This window comes from Girardinichthys multiradiatus, chromosome 8 (assembly GCF_021462225.1).
Source record: "Girardinichthys multiradiatus isolate DD_20200921_A chromosome 8, DD_fGirMul_XY1, whole genome shotgun sequence".
NCBI lineage: Eukaryota > Metazoa > Chordata > Actinopteri > Cyprinodontiformes > Goodeidae > Girardinichthys > Girardinichthys multiradiatus.
The window spans coordinates 32,159,173-32,177,430 of record NC_061801.1 but is presented as its reverse complement, the minus strand read 5'-3'; the positions used below and the strand labels follow the sequence as shown (position 1 = coordinate 32,177,430).

At 39.3% G+C, this 18,258-nt stretch overlaps 1 protein-coding gene across 3 annotated transcripts in view; it reads right to left on the bottom strand.

Moving 5' to 3' along the window:
* Nucleotides 1-1,178: 1,178 nt before the first annotated feature.
* smad2 (SMAD family member 2) overlaps nucleotides 1,179-18,258 on the bottom strand; it is a 28,994-nt gene continuing 11,914 nt past the window's right edge. Inside the window, exons 3-11 of one of the 3 annotated variants that reach the window (XM_047373395.1) lie at nucleotides 14,445-14,534; nucleotides 12,571-12,764; nucleotides 12,239-12,373; nucleotides 11,760-11,834; nucleotides 10,880-10,933; nucleotides 10,554-10,766; nucleotides 6,431-6,568; nucleotides 5,746-5,890; nucleotides 1,179-5,020 (exon numbers count right to left, since the gene is read on the bottom strand). In XM_047373395.1, the coding sequence (XP_047229351.1) occupies nucleotides 4,897-5,020; nucleotides 5,746-5,890; nucleotides 6,431-6,568; nucleotides 10,554-10,766; nucleotides 10,880-10,933; nucleotides 11,760-11,834; nucleotides 12,239-12,373; nucleotides 12,571-12,764; nucleotides 14,445-14,534 (1,168 nt within the window). In that variant the 3' untranslated portion in view covers nucleotides 1,179-4,896. The remainder of the gene's footprint in view (nucleotides 5,021-5,745; nucleotides 5,891-6,430; nucleotides 6,569-10,553; nucleotides 10,767-10,879; nucleotides 10,934-11,759; nucleotides 11,835-12,238; nucleotides 12,374-12,570; nucleotides 12,765-14,444; nucleotides 14,535-18,258) is intronic. The other 2 variants (XM_047373397.1, XM_047373398.1) reach the window with 2 other exon arrangements.

The following is an 18,258-nucleotide window of genomic DNA, read 5'->3' as shown; positions in this document are numbered from 1 at the left end:
AGATAAATCTCTGTCCCAGTCTCAGGTCTCTTGCAGACTCCAACAGGTTTTCTTCCAGAATGGTCCTGTATTTGGCCCCATCCATCTTCCCATCAATTTTGACCATCTTCCCTGTCCCTGCTGACAAAAAGCAGGCCCAAACCATGATGCTGCCACCACCATGTTTGACAGTGGGGATGGTGTGTTCAGGGTGATGAGCTGTGTTGCTTTTACACCAAACATATCGTTTTGCATTGTGGCCAGTTTGATTTTGGTTTCATCTGACCAGAGCACCTTCTTCCACATGTTTGGTGTGTCTCCCAAGTGGCTTGTGGCAAACTTTAAACGAGACTTTTTATAGATATCTTTGAGAAATGGCTTTCTTCTTGCCACTCTTCCATAAAGGCCAGATTTGAGCAGTGTACGACTGATTGTTGTCCTATGGACAGACTCTCCCACCTCAGCTGTAGATCTCTGCAGTTCATCCAGAGTGATCATGGGCCTCTTGGCTTCATCTCTGATCAGTATTCTCCTTGTTCGAGATGAAAGTTTAGAGGGACGGCCGGGTCTTGGTAGATTTGCAGTGGTCTGATACTCCTTCCATTTCAATATGATTGCTTGCACAGTGCTCCTTGGGATGTTTAAAGCTTGGGAAATCTTTTTGTATCCAAATCCGGCTTTAAACTTCTCCACAACAGTATCTTGGACCTGCCTGGTGTGTTCCTTGGTCTTCATGATGCTCTCTGCGCTTTGAACAGAAGCCTGAGACTATCACAGAGGAGGTGCATTTATACAGAGACTTGATTACACACAGGTGGATTCTATTTATCATCATCAGTCATTTGGGACAACATTGGATCATTCAGAGATCCTCACTGAACGTCTGGAGTGAGTTTGCTGCACTGAAAGTAAAGGGTCCGAATAATATTGCACGCCCCACTTTTCAGTGTTTTATTTGTTAAAAAAGTTTGACACATCCAATAAATTTCATTCCACTTCACGATTGTGTCCCACTTGTTGTTGATTCTTTACAAAAAATTTGAATTTTATATCTTTATGTTTGAAGCCTGAAATGTGGCAAGAGGTTGACAAGTTCAAGGGGGCCGAATACTTTCGCAAGGCACTGTAACATGCACTTTTAGGTCTGTAGGCTTAAAATTGGCATAATAATAAGAGAAACGAAAGTAGAAAATTATCAATTGAAGTAAAACAGCTTTATTAGTGTACACTGTAAGAAGTCGTAAATGTTGGATAGCTGGAAAGCCTATGGAGATCATTGTTTGAAGAACATCAATTCTAACAGGCTGCGTTCTAGTGAGTATGCTCTGTTCATAGCAAGCAGAGGGAACAACATGTATGGAAAAATAAAAAGTAACAACTATATAACATTATACAACATCACTAGTGACTTGTAGGAACTTCACTTTATCCAAAAAGCCTCTTTTGTTGACATTAGTCAGATAGATGCAAATTTTGGAATACACAATTGTCATCACAATAAGAAGAAAATACTACATGATCTTTATGTAGGAATGCAGACATCAGAATATGTTAAAGTGTCTCTCACAACCGCATTTGGTTCCAGCTTTCCTTGAAAAGCGAGAACAGCTAGTTGGTCTGACAATACAAGCAAACGCAAAGGCTCTTGCTGGATCCTGGCAATATGCACATAAAAAAAGTATAGCCATTAAGAATATTTTCTGGGCATACAATATGAACATTTTTAGGTCAATGCACAGAACTAACACTTGTGTCATCTGTGAAAGAAAAGTAAACACATTTTAGTTTCAGTTTGTAAGACATTGGCTAGGCCAGCAAAATAAAAGACAGGTGGAAAAAATGCAAAACAGAGATACAACTTCATTGGTTTCAGGTTATAAGTAACCTAAATCCAATTTAAAAGAGGAAAAAAAAAGTACAAACAGCTTTTTATGATGTCAGTGTGTCATTGAGGGTTAAATAAACATTAAGACAAGTTACTCTGCAGGGCTAGCATTTGCTTTTATGCATGCAAATATTTCAAAATGGTGCAGTCAAATCCTTCCGTTCCAGTTTCCGCAGAGTTTTTAAAAAGGAAAAACTAAACCCCAAGTGATTTCATTAGCAATTTAATTTGTTTTAGCAAACATATTTTCAATGTGCAATTGTCCCTTCGGTTTTTGCATGCATACCAACTATTTTTTGTTATGTTTGTGGAAAGTACATAGAATGTGAAAATATGAGTCCAAATGACATATTTAGAATTTTCAGATTTCATTTTTAGATATTTAGTTGATGCATTAATGTCGGCATTAATGCAATACAGTCTGGGGTGAATATGTGCATGTAAACAACTCAAAATAAACTGACCATGTGTTAGCATGCAGTTCTGAAACAGTTGTTGCACTAATGCTGGTGAGAGCTTTCCAATGCAAAATAGGTATGGGCCAGTTTTCTTGACCAAAGCTTTTAAAAGTTGTGGTTTGAAAACCGTTCCTCAGGCTTAAAGTCTTTTTAATGAGATGACAGAAGTGCTGAAGTAACCAGTCTCTCCAGCTGTTCAGAGCATTAAATAAAACTACATGCCCCTCCCCCACCTGTTACTGTGCAGCACTTGTCAGCTGGCTGAAAATGCTTCTACACGTTTTCATTGTTTACATGAAGCTCTTTTGAAGTATTTCCGGTTGCAGAAAGCACAGCCCACCACGGTGTGGAGGCAAAAACAGTGGTACTAACACTTCTACTAAAGTGACAGTTTCATAGGTACAGTTAGCAAGCTACGAGCAGCATGTCTGCCTAGCAACCAATTGAGATAGCTTGACAAGCCAGCTCACATCATCTTGGTATACATCCTGTGTAACTCAATAAAAAGCAGGATGGCAAAAATGTATGATGATCCGCTACAAATACTACTGAAGTTAGGTGTTTATTTTATCATTTTGGCTTAAGTTTATGTATCAAAATAATAATAAATGTGTTATGGATAGAAATGACAGCTAATATAACTAATACCTATGTTGTTCAACCAGATATGTTCTAACATGGACAGGTTATGCATTATCGCATTAAATCTCTAAGTTAATTCATTGAAACTTTATTATTTTAATACAACGTTAAATTGTGGAAATCGCATACCGGCCCATACCTACTGCATACAAAAATGTTCTGGGTTGTAAGACAAGCCAACAAACTGTTTCTTCATTGTTAAAGCATGTCGAATTACAACAGAAAGTCAGTTATTTAGTTATATTCATGTTCTTAAATAGGTAATGTGTGAGTCAAATCTTGAAATGCATTGCACATGTTTAGTCTTTGGTTACACCCCTGCTGCTGAAAGGTTGGTAAGAACAATGCAATAAACTATAAAAAACAAAAACACAAAATCTGCTTATTTACAACCAAAGATCTTGTCACTATGATTCAAGTAGCCAATTTTCAAGTTGAAGGGTGCACATTCTGGTACAAAATAAATGTCACTAAACCCTTTTAGTAAAGAAAACAGTAAATGTGTAGTATAACTATCTTGTTAAACACTTAAAGCTGGAATACTTTACTGAAAAGTACCAAAAGACAAAAGAGACTGCTGGTTTTCAGATGAAAAATCTTATTGAAATCAAACAAACAAATTAGATTGTTTAAAAAACTAAATTCTCTACAGTGACAATGGAGAGGGAGGGAAAAATATATGTGGGCTTTAAATGGACAGTTCAGAGCATATTGTACTTGACATCAAAGGCAACTTTCTTAAGGGTGCATAACTTGTGGCAGTGCAAGTACAGTATAGAAGCTATTTTATAGATTTATAGATTAAAGTCCCACTTTGGAGGACTTTTCCTCATGATAATTTGTTATAATTTGAAACTCTCCATCAGTTCAAAATATTATAGACTTGTGCATCTTTTTAAACATTTGGAATCTCAGAGATAATTCTTATTGCATGTCAGACAGAAAGAAGCAAAGTTGAAGCTCTACACAAAGCTACTGGTACGGCATGTAAGAGAAAGTGTAAGAGCATGCAGAGTGGGTTAAATACTGTGATATTAAAGAATTAGTTAAAAAACATTTGATTGGTTTACTGCAGGTGCAGAGAGGTGACATGTTGTATGCTCTTCTTGCTCTTAAAATTTCTTAATTTATCCAACATCAATCTGTGCTGAGCAAACACTGATTCTGCTGTAAATATATTTAAATATAGGAGTTTAATTTCCCGTCATCCAATGAACAAACATGTTTAAACTAACATCAAGTTTGCAGAGGAAGATCTGTGTCAAAAACACAGATGTTTTTATATTTGTGTGCGTGTGAAAATGTGAACACCGACAAATTCTCTCCTTTAAGACGTGAAGACCACAGTCCAGGATGATCCGGTCTATGATCTCAAGAACTAAGATTAAATGGGAAGGATGACAGAAAAAGTCATGCTAAAGAGTGAGTTTGGCTTTGGTTAAACATGAAGCTGGAGTGGCAGTTGGTCAACATTGTGTAAACTGAACTATTCACACGAAATCAAAGAGTTGAGCTGAACTAGTGGTTAGACAGAATTACTAGGTGTCGTGCTTGATCCCCGAAACTGAGGTGGCGTCCCTGAGGACAGTAAGGCTCCATCCTGCTGCAGGTTTCTTGATCAGAGCCCAGATGACGATGATGTTCATAATGAAAATCACTCGGTTTTTTTTGTTCAGTTCTCATACAGATTTTGTGGGCCAATTTCAACTATCAGGTTGATGAAAATTCAGCTCCACAGACAACATTTCATTGTAGTCCTTTACAGAAGCCATTCCTCTATCTTCCGGTCCACTGTATGACATTTTGTTCTTTGCTTTTGTTTTGTTTTTAAAAAGTTGTTAGTACAATTATTTAAGACTGCATGGTAGTCTCCTTTAAGACAAACTGTTTCAACGTTGTGAAATGTCAGTCTGACTTTGCAGGGATTTCCGTTTAGGACATACTGGAGCAGCGCACTGTTGGGGAACCCATCTGGGTCAGCACTTTATCCAACCACTGGAGGGGGCCGTTGAGATGCAGCTCAATCCAACAAGGAGTGCTGGTTACAGTCTGGCGCCTGTGTGAAGAAAACATACCAAACAGTAAAGGAAAAAGACATTAACATTTATCAAAATCCTGTCATACTAACCACTCAAAGCATTCAACACATATACATATTGCTTACCATTAAACCTTTTAAGAGTTTGTCACATTACAACAACAAAATGTATTTTATCAGGTCTGTAATGTAATACACCAACATCAACCAATGGTACATGTGTTTCAATTTTATTTTTGTTTTTAACCAAAAAAAAAAAAAAAACTTTGGCAAGTTTTTGTACTTAGTCCCTTAGTCTTGTATACTTTAGTGGCTGTAAAGGGTTAAGACAGGGACAGAGGGCCATCATCCACCCATGCAAAAAGGTGTAAACATACAGCCAGAAGGATTTGGATCAAAACATGTGTTGGAATGGCTTACTCAATTTCCAAACCTTATTTAATTCTAAGACTCAGACACACAAATTAATAATTTGGTTTATAAAATACAATTCCTAATAAAATACAAAAAAAAAAAAGCAATTCAAGGACTGCAGTGTAATTACATCTACAAGTACTGTATAAATTAAACATTCACCTTTAACTTAAACTGAATCCAAGTTAAGACCATGAATTAAAAGGCTCAGCGTGCCAGGAACAAGATCTTGTTACTGTGAAATTTTTACAGTGCAACACAGATCTGATAGAAATCTTAAAAGCCTATAGTTGTTATGTATGATAGAACAATGTCAGAGTTTAACTGACCTGTACTCTGCTCCCCAACCCTTGACGAAGCTCATTCTGATTGTGCACATTCTAGTTAGTTGGTATACTGCCTCAAAGCCCTGATTGACTGACTGGGCTAGCAGTGCTGCAAACTCTTGGTTGTTAAAAATCTTCAGATTACAGCCTAAAAAGAAGAGACACATGTAAGGCACAAGTATCTTCAAATTTTAACATGCAAAAAAAAACATTTTTGAAAATAGGAACAAACTTTTTATAAAAATATGGCAATTGTATTACAGAACTGTTGAATTCACTTTCTGTAAACACAAATGAAGAAACAACAATTATTAAGTGTGAGTGGGTTGGCTGCGAAGGCCCATCCCTAAACCTGTGCAACAACCTGATGTTTAATTTTTACAATTCTCTGTACAGTTCCCTATAACCTCAGCGACAATAGTGCTCACACATTCTAATTGGAGATGAATTAAATGTTCAAAGTAAGATGGGTACACATGAGTCAGTGTGTGGGTGAGTGTGTGACAAATACTGTCACATAGTGCAGGCTCTTTGTGGTTTTCTTCTAGCTTCAGTTTATTTGTATCAGTGAGTGATTATGGACCGTGACGATTGTTTTAAAACAAGCTACCAAAAAGAACATACAGACAGAGATGGAGTAAAGTTAAATTATAGTAAATTTTAGTAAATTAAAGTATATTTACTGTACCTGGTGGTATCTTGCAGACAGTAGCTGGGTGCCACCCGTATCGCTGGTTACAGTTGGGACTCTGGACAAAGATGGCACTGTCACTGAGGCACTCTGCAAAGACCTCCCCACCGATGTAATACAACCTGACACCACGACCTGCAGAATTGTAGACAAAACATATAAGATGATAGGAAGGAAAAAAAATCTATTGAGATAAAAGGGTCATAATCTTAAATAATTAAACTAATTAGTCTTTCAAATGTATTTATACCCCTTGAACTTATATTTCAGTGCATCTTATTTGGATGTTATGTGTTAGACCAACACCAAGTAACATACAAAGGACCGTGGTGACACAGTTTTGGAAAGTTTTTATAAATAAAAATTCTAAAAGGTGCCTAATGCAAATGTATTCAGCCCGGATTACTTTAATATCCCTGCATAAACAGCTTTAAAGGAATCATATCATGCTGTTACCAGAGCTGCTCTGGGTTTTTCGGATCATTATCTAATCCACCTCATCCCAACCTACAGACAGAGACTAAGAGCTTCCAAACCCGTGGTTCACACTGTTAAAAAGTGAACTGAGGAATCAAAGCAGACGCTACAGGGCTGCTTTGAATGCACAGACTGGACTGTTTTTGAAACGTCAGCCACTGACCTAAACCAACTAACTGATGTGGTGACATCATACATCAGTTTCTGTGAGGACATGTGTGTGAAGACCAAGACCTTCTGCACCTTTGGGAATAACAAGCCATGGTTTACTCCACATCTCAGGAATCTGCGCAGGGATAAGGAAGAAGCTCACAGCAGTGGAGATTGGGCGCGGTACAGGCAGGCTGGGAACAGACTAACAAAAGAGATCAAAGCAGCTAAGAGAAGCTATATTGAGAAGCTTAAGAACAGCCTTTCTACTGGTGACACTTCAGCTGTATGGACTGGTCTGAGAAACCTGACTGCCTACAAGAGCCCCTCCACCCATCCTGAACAGAGTCGTCTCCTGGCCAACCGTCTGAATGGCTTCTACTGCAAACATGACAGGAAGCCGTTCACACCTCATATCATCTCCTCCACATCCCATTCAGAAACAAATTCCTCCCTTAAAGCAACCAACCCCCTACCTTCAGATCCTCTGCCTGCACTAAAGATCTCCGAGGAAGATGTAAATAGGCTCTTTCAGCGCATGAAAACAAAGAAAGCTGGAGGATCTGATAACATCTCCCCATCATGCCTGAAAGCTTGTGCAAATCAACTCGCTACGATCGTCACAAGGATCTTCAACAAGTCACTGGAGAAATGTGAGGTCCCCTCCTGCTTCAAACGATCCACCATCATCCCGGTTCCCAAGAAACCCACCATCGTAGGATAAATGACTACAGGCCTGTAGCCCTGATGTCTGTGGTCATGAAATCCTTTGAGCGGCTGGTGTTGAAGCACCTGAAAGACATCACAGGCCCCCTGCTGGACCCCCTGCAGTTTGCTTACCGAGCAAACAGGTCAGCAGATGATGCTGTTAACTTAGGTCTACACTTCATCCTGCAACACCTCGACCACCCAGGGACGTACGCCAGGATCCTGTCTGGAGACTTCAGCTTGGCCTTCAACACCATCATACCAGACATCCTCCACCAGAAGCTCACCCAGCTCAACGTCCCAGCCTCCACCTGTCAGTGGATCAACAGCTTCCTGACAGACCGACAGCAGCAGGTGAGACTGGGGAGCATCTTCTCCCGATCCAGATCAATAAGTACTGGTGCCCCCCAGGGGTGTGTTCTATCCCCACTCCTGTTCTCTCTGTACATAAATGACTGCACCTCATCGGACTCGTCCGTGAAACTCCTTAAGTTTGCAGACGACACCACTGTCATTGGACTGATCCAGGACGGTGATGAGTCTGCATACAGACAGCAGGTGGATCGGCTGGTACACTGGTGCGGTCAGAACTACCTTGAACTGAACCCACTCAAGACTGTGGAAATGGTGGTGGATTTTCGGAGAACACCACCCCCATACACCCCCCTCACCATCCTCAACAACACTGTATCGGCCGTGGACCACTTCAGGTTCTTAGGAACCACCATCTCTGAGGACCTGAGATGGTCTTCACACATAGACACTGTTCGAAAGAAGGCCCAGCAGAGACTGTACTTCCTGAGGCAACTCAAGAAGTTCAACCTTCCACAGGAGCTGCTGGTCATCTTCTACATTGCCATCATTCAATCTGTCCTGTCTTCATCCATCTCAGTGTGGTTTGGATCATCCACAAAACAGGACAAGTCCAGATTGCAATGAATAATCAGGAATGCAGAGAGAATAATCAGAGCTGACCTTCCCTCCATCCAGGACTTATACAGGTCTAGGATCAGAAAAAGAGCTGCTAAAATCTCTGCAGACCCTGCACACCCTGCACATAAACTGTTTAGGCTTTTACCTTCAGGTGGCGCTACAGAGCACTGTCTGCTAAAAAAACAGCTACCACAGAGACAGTTTCTTCCCCCAGGCTGTTTCTCTGATGAACATTCAATAGAGTACAAAACAACAGCATACAGATGTTGCAAATGCACCTTTTTATGATATATGTGTATATTGTAAATATGTATATTCTGTAATGCAAAAACAAAAACCAAAGAGCAAAGTGTACCGGAGTCAAATTCCTTGTTTGTATGTACGAACTTGGCTATAAAGCTGATTCTGATTCTAAAGTCATGCGCAACCAATTGTCCTTAGAAGTAACTTTATTAGTCTATGTACAAGTAATTTAATCTCAGTATAAACCCAACTGTTCAGTGACGACCTCAAAGATTTACTGGAGAAAAATACCAAACATACAGCATCAGGAAGAACAAGTTAAACACCAAACAGGTCAGGGATATAGTTATGGAGAAGTCAAAAGCAGTGTTAGGTTACAAAATAATACCACAATCTCTGAACGTGTCAGAACTGTTCAATCCATCATCCAGAAATGAAAAGATCCATACAAAGACATGACCATCCACCTTAACTGGCAAGACCAGGCAAGAAGAGCATTATTCACAGAAGCAATCGAGAGACTTGTGGTAACTCTGAAGATTGGACTGGAAAACCTGTCAACCGTACAACACTAGTGCACAAAAATAGTTTGGTCTTAATAGAAGAGTTGCAAAACAAAGCAGTTAGCAAAAGAAAAAGCCATAAGTAGTCTCATTTGCCACGTCAAAGCATATGCTCTGGTCAGAGGAGACCAAAATGTAACTTTTGTGCCTAAATACAAAAGTCTAAATGTGCACCAAGAGACTAAGGTACAAAGCCAGGTAATGTCAAAAGGTGTATAAATGTCTTAATGTTGTTAATATATGCTCTTGGTCCATCATCTTGGCGCTAGTGCTGCTGCTGCTTCTTCTTCTGCTGGCAGTGTGCAACAAATTCAGAGGTGCATACCGCCACCAACTGTACATCATTGTATAACTCCACTCACTATATTCTATGTTTTAGTTTTGTATTTCATAAAAATAAGAACAATGCTTTATTTATAAGCATAAGAACGTATACAGCGTTCTTACCCCATATGAAGGCTTTTGTTCACATTTCATTCATACACAATCTAAATTGAACAATTTCATAGTGTTCCAAACTTAAAATTCTAGATTTTCTTCTTAAGCATTTAGCCTTCTGGGTAGAAAATATTAACGTTTAACTGCTGGAATAGTAACTGGGTCTTATCCGGGGGGTCCCACAAATCATGACACACATCAATGCTGAGACAGTTGAGATTTTGGGAGTGTAGTATAGAGACATTTCACTGCTTTAATGGCCACTCAAATAAAACGATCTTGTTCTACTTCAAAACCTGTAACTCTAGAATTTGTAAGGACTTGCATCAATTACATCAACACTAAATGCAGATCCTTTAAAACACAGTGAATAGCTTTGAGGAATGAACTGGTTACATAAGTGAAGGTATATCAGGGTTTTAAAAAGTTAAGATTTAAAAAAAAAACAAATTCACAGCAATGTTCCTACAGTATAAAAGACCTTTTCTTGAGATGTAAGAGAAGGTGAGCAGTGCCCCTGCCCCACATATTGCACTTATCGTCAGCCACATGAAAGAAGTGACAATCCTTAGTAATAACTAATCCCTTTCTTATGTGTGTGTCCATACCTATATGCCTCCTTGTCATCTCCACAGTGGCATTTCTGTTAACATTGCTGAGAAGGCCTAAACAGAAGCGTTCAGAGTTGGAGGGATCGGTGAAGCCGTCGACGGTCAGAGATGGCTGTGAGGCGTGGAACGTCTCACCAACCCGCTGATTCAGCTCGTAGTAAGCTATAGAGCACCAGAAAGCGGGTTCACTGTAGGTGACTGGCTGAAGGTCTGAGAGGAGAACAAAAGGAAACGTTTGTTTTATTTGTATTTTAGAACCCCGAACTGCTTCTGTGATCCATTCATTTCCAAAGCAATAAAATTATTTTAAGAAGTTAACTTACCTAGGCCATGACTGACAGGTGACAGAGCGCTTGGTGACATTTCTGCTGGTGAGCCTGGTGGGAAAACCATTATTTCTACTTATTCCATTCTTTTAAAATCAAATTACTTAAGGTAATAATGCTGTTACTGTGAAAAACATTTTTTTTTTCTTCCAGTTTGGGACTAGTTGTATTTTGCTGTTAATGACTGTACATTTGCTATGACTGGTTTGTAACTGGGACATTTCAGAGCTAGCAGTGGGGTTTCTACCAATAAGCTGGGGCCGAATCAATATCCAGTGATGTTCTTTGCTTGCCTCTTTTGTTTCATGCAAAGCCACTAAACACTTTAATTGTTGGTTGGGGAGATGGATTTAGGTAATTAAATGAGTCAGATGGACTTTTTCCTATAATTTATAGAAATCTGTAGATATGTACCAAAAAACTTGTTGATTATTCAGCTGGGTTGGCCCTTGCTGGTAGGTCAGAAATAAAACAAAATCCAAAATGCAAACTTTTTTCAATCAGTGAATATACCAATCATAAGCGTCTTCAGTGTGAACTTTGCTACTAGGTGAAAAAGATTCAAAGTCACCCATTTGGCAGTCATTAAGAAATATTAGAGTTAAGGTAAGGGTAAACATTCTCTAGAGAATACACACAGAAACTACTATTTCAGTAATACTAGGTGCACTAATCACATATTTAAATGAAGAACGGAAATCGGCCACAAAATTATGATTGATGCACTTTTAGAAATCTGAACTCGCCGAGATATTGAGTCACATATTTTCATAAACAATAAAACTTTAACATGTCTGAAAGGTCACCCTAATAGTTTGTATGTTTCCAAGCAGTGGGATTTGCAGCAACCCCTAACCACAACGATCAACTAATCTACCTGATTCCATACTTTGATTCATTTGCTGGTCGCTGGTCTCTCCATCTTCACTCATGTAGCCCGGAGGAGGGGTGTCTATAAACAGCACATGATTTAATACATTCAGTTTCTTTCAAACAAATCAGTAAGGAGCTGAACAGTGCTATAGCTGCAGAGCTTTGCATGTATAAAACAAAAAAAAAAACAAAACAACAGGGTAAACCTCCCTTTTTAAGCTAATGGGTTTGTGTATATAATCAGTTGCTAGTTGCTTTTAGTAAATATTATTTAAGTTTTCATGTCTAACTATTAAGGCAGACGTTTAGTCATGGTTTATTTTAAGTAAAATCCTTTAACAATAAAGGATAACAAGTATTTTAAATAATGAAGTGATTATTATCCAAAGATGTTTCCCATAATGTTTTCTAAGGATTATATAGGAGCATACAGACAAATTATGAAGGAAGGGGGTAAAAAGCCCCCACCCCCTTTATACAAACCTGGTATATAGTTGTTAGGGGGATCTATGCCTGCAGGAAAGTTGGTGTTTTCAGGAATAGAGTTTGTGAAGTCATCTAGAGGAGGAAGCTCTGTCAGAATCTCTGTGTGGCGTGGCACCAACACAGGAGGCAGCACTAAGAAGAAACGTGAGAGAATTGTGGGGTTTTTTTCTCTGCAAGTCAAACTTGAGACAGAAACAACGTATTTGCAAAACGTTATGTAGATACTGCATTGATAAGGCTCCGATACACAAAAATTACATGAACTTTCCCAGGCCTGCTAATACAGAATTATTCATTTGAAAGCTTAATCTTTTTTCAATGATCATTACCAGGGGTCTCTACTCTCTGGTAGTGGTAAGGATTGACACAAACTTCATCTTTCTTGAGGTTGAATGCATATTGGCAAGTGTCAATGGCCCTCAGCTCATGGTGGCTGTGGAGGTCAGGCCATCTCCACAGACGGCAGTAGATGACATGAGGCAGGCCTTTGCGATGAGAAACCTGAAGACGGCCATCAAGTGACCTGATATGATGAGGAAGGAAACAGGGAGATAGCTCAATGACTCAGAAAAATGCAATAGGACTGTAGACAATCACAAAAGGTGTATGTGCTGTTTGATTGAATCTATTAAGGTAGTACTCAGGGATAAACAAATAAAACTATTAAAAAAACTAAACTTTCCATCTGGTAGAAATCAGGACCTTACCAGTCATAATAAAAAAGTAACATTTTACTATTTTAAAAATACCAGATTTTTCAGGTGTACTTAATATTTGAACACTTTTCCAGTTATAAAGCCACCTTTTTCATTAATGACTGTACATTCTATATTCAAGTTCAATCATTTTCGCCTGTATATATTTAGACTGGAAAAAAGATAAAAATCACATAACTAATCTGATTCTTATAAAAATAACACACCACTTTGTCATAACTAAGCCAAACTCATCATTTTGAAAAATTGCACTGTTACCCTTAATGTATTTACTTGGAATTGTATGAAACAAAACTACAAATAGTAGCACCGGATTGTGAAGTGGAAGGGAATGACACAGTTTTCAATTAACAAAAAACAAATCCAAGAAGTGTGGTGTGCATATGTAACCCCCTTTACTCTAAGACCTCTAAACAAAGCACAACCAATTTCCCTCAGACATCCTGCAAGTAGCTCTAGTAAAAAAATAACCTGAGTGGGATTTAAACTTGGTTAAAAACAATACAGTAGGTATTGAAACAAAACAAAGCGACTATGGAAAGCAAACCTTAGACTGAGGCACACGTTCACCTTCCAGCAGTAAGACACTACAGAAAAAGCATGGCCAGCAGTAGGACTGTAGACAATCACTAAAAGGTGTTTGTGCTGTTTGATGGAATCTATTAAGGTATTACTCAGGGATATACAAATAACAAAACTGGTCTAATCAAAGTCTTGCCTGAATACCAACTGAGAATGTGTGAAAATGTCTGTTCGCAGGTACTCCGCATCCAATCAGACTGAAAGTAAGTAATTTTGCATATATTAGGCACAACTATCAGTCTCTAGATTTAATTACGGTGAAAGGCGGTTCTCAAAAGTATTGACTCAGAATGGTTTGTACTGGTGGCTCGTTATAAATGTTGGCCACACTTTTCAGATTTTTGTTTGACAAAAACAAAAAACGACTTAGTAACACATTTTCATACATCACAGTTGAAATGTGACAAATGTTAGTACTAGTCTGCCTAATTTGTTATGCAGTATAGATGTTACTTAGACTTACACTATAACCTATAACACTTATATTCCTTTACGCTACATCAGTGAGTCCCTAAGGTTGCAGCGCTCATCAGGAACCAACAATCAAAACACAAAAACTGTTGAAATAAAAACAAAACAAAACTTTACTTCAAACTCTAAAAATACCATTCTGATGTTACCCATAACAGGTCAGAGTGATTTGGTAGCAGAAGATGGACCACACTGCTAAAATGGTATGGCTGATTGGTGCAGAAAATTAGGTATGCATGAATTAAAATAAACACCTTTAGACTCTTCTCACTACTCAATTTGCTAATTTTTGAAAACCAACATAAACAATAATGAAAGTTAATGGAAAGCAGAACACAATGCACTTTACAATGATAATGTATGTTTTAAAGCGACAAGTGAGCCTTATTTTTGCGGATCAGAAGATGTATGACAGTGCATGCGAGTGTATTCACCTGCTATGGTCAGGGTATCCGTACATGCCTGTGGAGTCCCACTGCTCTATCGTGTGGCCTGAGCCTAGACCCCACAGTTCTGAGCAATTGCTACAGACACAAACACACACACACACACACACACAGGACAAGTGGAAAACATGATCAAGAAAAAAAAGCAAACTGATGGGAAACATGGAGTGTTTCAACTTAAAAGAATGAAATCACAGATGTGAACAGCTGGTCTCTTAAGTGTATATATATATATATATATATATATATATATATATATAAACCTCTCAAAGAATTTGAATATCGTGAAAAAGTTCAATATTTTGTGGAACTCATTTCAAAAAGTTATTCTTATATTATATATTCATTACAACAAATGAAATATTTCAAACCCTTTGTTTAATTTAATTTTGATCAGTATGGCTTAACAGAGAACAAAAACCAAACATTCATTGTCTCAAAAAATGTGAATATTACATAACACCAAAAAAAAAAACAACACATTTTTAAAGCATAAATGTTATGTAATAGCCATATTATGTCCTATACAATCATGGGGAAGATTCGTGACTTGACAGATGTCCTGAAGACAGCCATTGCCCCCTTACACAAGGAAGGTAAGCCACAAAAGGTCACAGAGTGCTTTTCTGAAGTTGATGCAGTCAATGCTGCAGTCTACCAGAACATTTTTGAGCACTTCATGCTTCCTTCTGCTGACAAGCTTCATGAAGATGATGATTTCATTTTCCAGGGGGACTTGGCATCTGTCCACACTCCCAAAAGGTACTTTAAGCTGGTTTAATGACCATGGTGGTACTGTTTTTGATTGGCCAGCAAAAACACCTGACCCGTACCTCAGAGAGAGGCTACAGTGCAAAGTCAAGAGGAAGAAGAGAGGCTTGAGACCCAACAATGCTGATGATCGCCTCCATGCCACTCCTCATTACTGCAAGCACAGCCAAGTATTGAGTGCATATAAAGACATACAGTGCAGAAGCCTGACATTTCTGTTGAAAATATTGTTTTTTTTACTTTCTAAAAAGAGTAACAAAAAACATTGAACGTTTTCACGATATTCCAATTTTTTTGAGATGTACCAGTTGACATATACACTGCTAAAGAAAATAAAGGAACACTTTTCATATATAATATCAAGTAAGTTAAACTTCTGGAATATTGATCTGGTCACTTCAGTAGTAGAGGGGGTTGTTAATCAATGTCAGCTGTTTTGGTGTTAATGAAATTAAACAACAGGTGCACGAAAGGGGCACCAATGAGATGAGGCCAAAAACAGGAATGGCTTTGCAGATGGAGACCACAGTCAATGTCCAAATGTTTTGTGGCTGCTCTTTAGTAGTTTGGCAGTTGACCAACGTCAGTGTCACTACAGGTAGCATGAGGTGATCCCCAGACCCAACAGAGGTTACACAGGCAGACCAACTACACCAGTATGGCACACATCTCCCAGCAGTCTTAAGAGTATGGAGGGGATTCCAGGAGAATGGCAGTTACTTTAGGAGAGCTGCACAGGGCGGTCCTTAACCCATCAGCAGGACCCTTATCCACTTCTTTGTCCAAAGAGGAACAGGATGAGTGCTTCCTGAGCCATACAAAATGACCTCCAGTGGGCCACTGGCATGAATGTGTCTGACCAAACCATAAGAAACACACTTCATAAAAGTGGTCTGAGGGCCCAACGTCCTCTAAAAGACCCTGAGCTCACTGCCCGGTATCGCGGCGATTGACTGCTACTTGCCAGAGAACACCAGAATTGGCAGGTTCTGCACTAGTTCCCTGTTCTTTTCACACATGAGAGAAGGTTCTTTCTGAGCTCATGTGACTGACGTGAAAGGGTCTGGAGAAGCTGCGGTGAATGTTCTGCTGTCTGCAAAACTGTTCAGCATAATCGGTTTGTTGGTGGGTCAGTGTTGTTCTGAGAAAGCAAAGCCACGGAGGACGGCACAGACCTGTACAGGATAAACAATTGGACCCTGGCTGCCATTAAGTATGGGGATGAAAACCTTAGACCCACTGTTAGACCCTTTGCTGTTGCAGTGGGTCCTGGGTTCCTCCTCGTGTGTGATAATGTGGCAAGAGTATGCAGGCAGTCAAAAAGTTGATACCATTGACTGGCCTCCATGCTCCTCTAACCTAAATCCAATAGAGCATCTCTAGGAAATTGTGTTTAGGTTCATCGGACGTCACCAAGTTGCACCTCAGACTTTTCAGGAGTTCAGTGTTGCCCTTGTCAGGATCTGGGAGGAAATACCCCAGGACACCATCTGTCATCTCATAAAGAGCATGACCCAACGTTGTCAAGCAGTACACAAGCATGTGGGGGCCATACAAAATGCTAAGTATCATTTTGAGTTGCTGCAATGACATTTCACCAAATTGGACTAGCCTTCCGCATCAGTTTTTCAGTTGAAATTTCTCTATGATTTGGGATTAAGTCCTCTGCAGTTTGATCATTGTTATCATATACTGTGACCTCCTTTTGTTCCTAAGACATTAACCATTCCATATCAGCAAGGATATCCAGCATGACTTTTTTCCAACTGAGATCCCATGTGTTTTCAAAGTGTTCCTTTCTTTATTTTAAACAGTTTATAAAAAGTATTCGCTCACCCATTTATATAACTAAATTCAGCTGTACCAATCACCTCTATGGCCACAAATGTATAAAACGCACCTAGGCATGCAGGCTGCTTTTACAAACATTTGTGAAAGAATAAGAACACTAATCCTAACCTGTGCAATAAAAACAATCATTTGTTCATATCAAATGTTAGCATTATAACAAAGTGGAAGTGACTGCAAATTACAGCAATTCAACCATGAAGTGGCAAAATGAGTGAAATCACATCGCAGTGGATGCTGGACTGCAGAGTGCACAGAGGTCACTAATTAAGAGTGTCGGATGCAGTTGTTTGGAACACGCGCCACTATATTCCAGATCACGGGTCTCAAACACCAGTCAACGAGGGCCGGTGTCCTCCATCTTTTAGATGAGTCTCTGCTTCAACACACCTGAATCAAAAAATTTGTTAATTAGCTAGTTAATTAACTCTAGAAAACTTGACTGCATACTGAGGAGGAAATTTAGCCATTTAATTCTTGATTGTAGGACCAGGGACACCTTTAAAAGTTGCAGACATCGGTCCTCGAGGACTGGAGTTTGACACCACCGCTCTAGATTATTGGAGGCACGTTCTCTGGAGTAACAATCTGTCATCTACGTCTGGATGAGTTTGGATTTGGTAGTTTGGAAAAACGAATTTACCTGAGAGCACTGTTTTACAGGTTAAGTTTGGTGCAGAGGGGATGGCAGTGCAGGGCCGTTTTTCAGGAGTTGAAATCACAGTTGTTCCAGTAAAAATAATTCTTAATGCTTCAGCATACCTAGAGGTTTTGGATAATTTCAAGCTCCCAAGTTTGTGAGAACAGTTTGAGGTTGGCCCATTCTTGTTCCTACATGATTGCAGACCAGTGGAAAAAAAAACAGAGTCCATAAAGACATGGTGACCAAGTTTGGTGTGGAAGTTGCCTGTTCTATCCGGTTTCAGTTGGGGCTTTTTTTAATGCAAGAGTTCTCAAACCACCGGGCTGCAACCAGACCTTTTGAGAAACTGAAAGCATTTCTCTGCTTCTGGTGGTACACTTGACAAAATGGAAAATAGAGAGCAGGAAGATAACCGTGTCAGCTGGCATGGAGGAAGTAGTGTGAGCATACACAGCCCAGAGGTAAGTAATCGTCTGTATTTTTGTTATAGCTCAAGGCCGGAAAATGTTTGCAGTGCGGTGAGGTAAGTTTGTAAGAAGC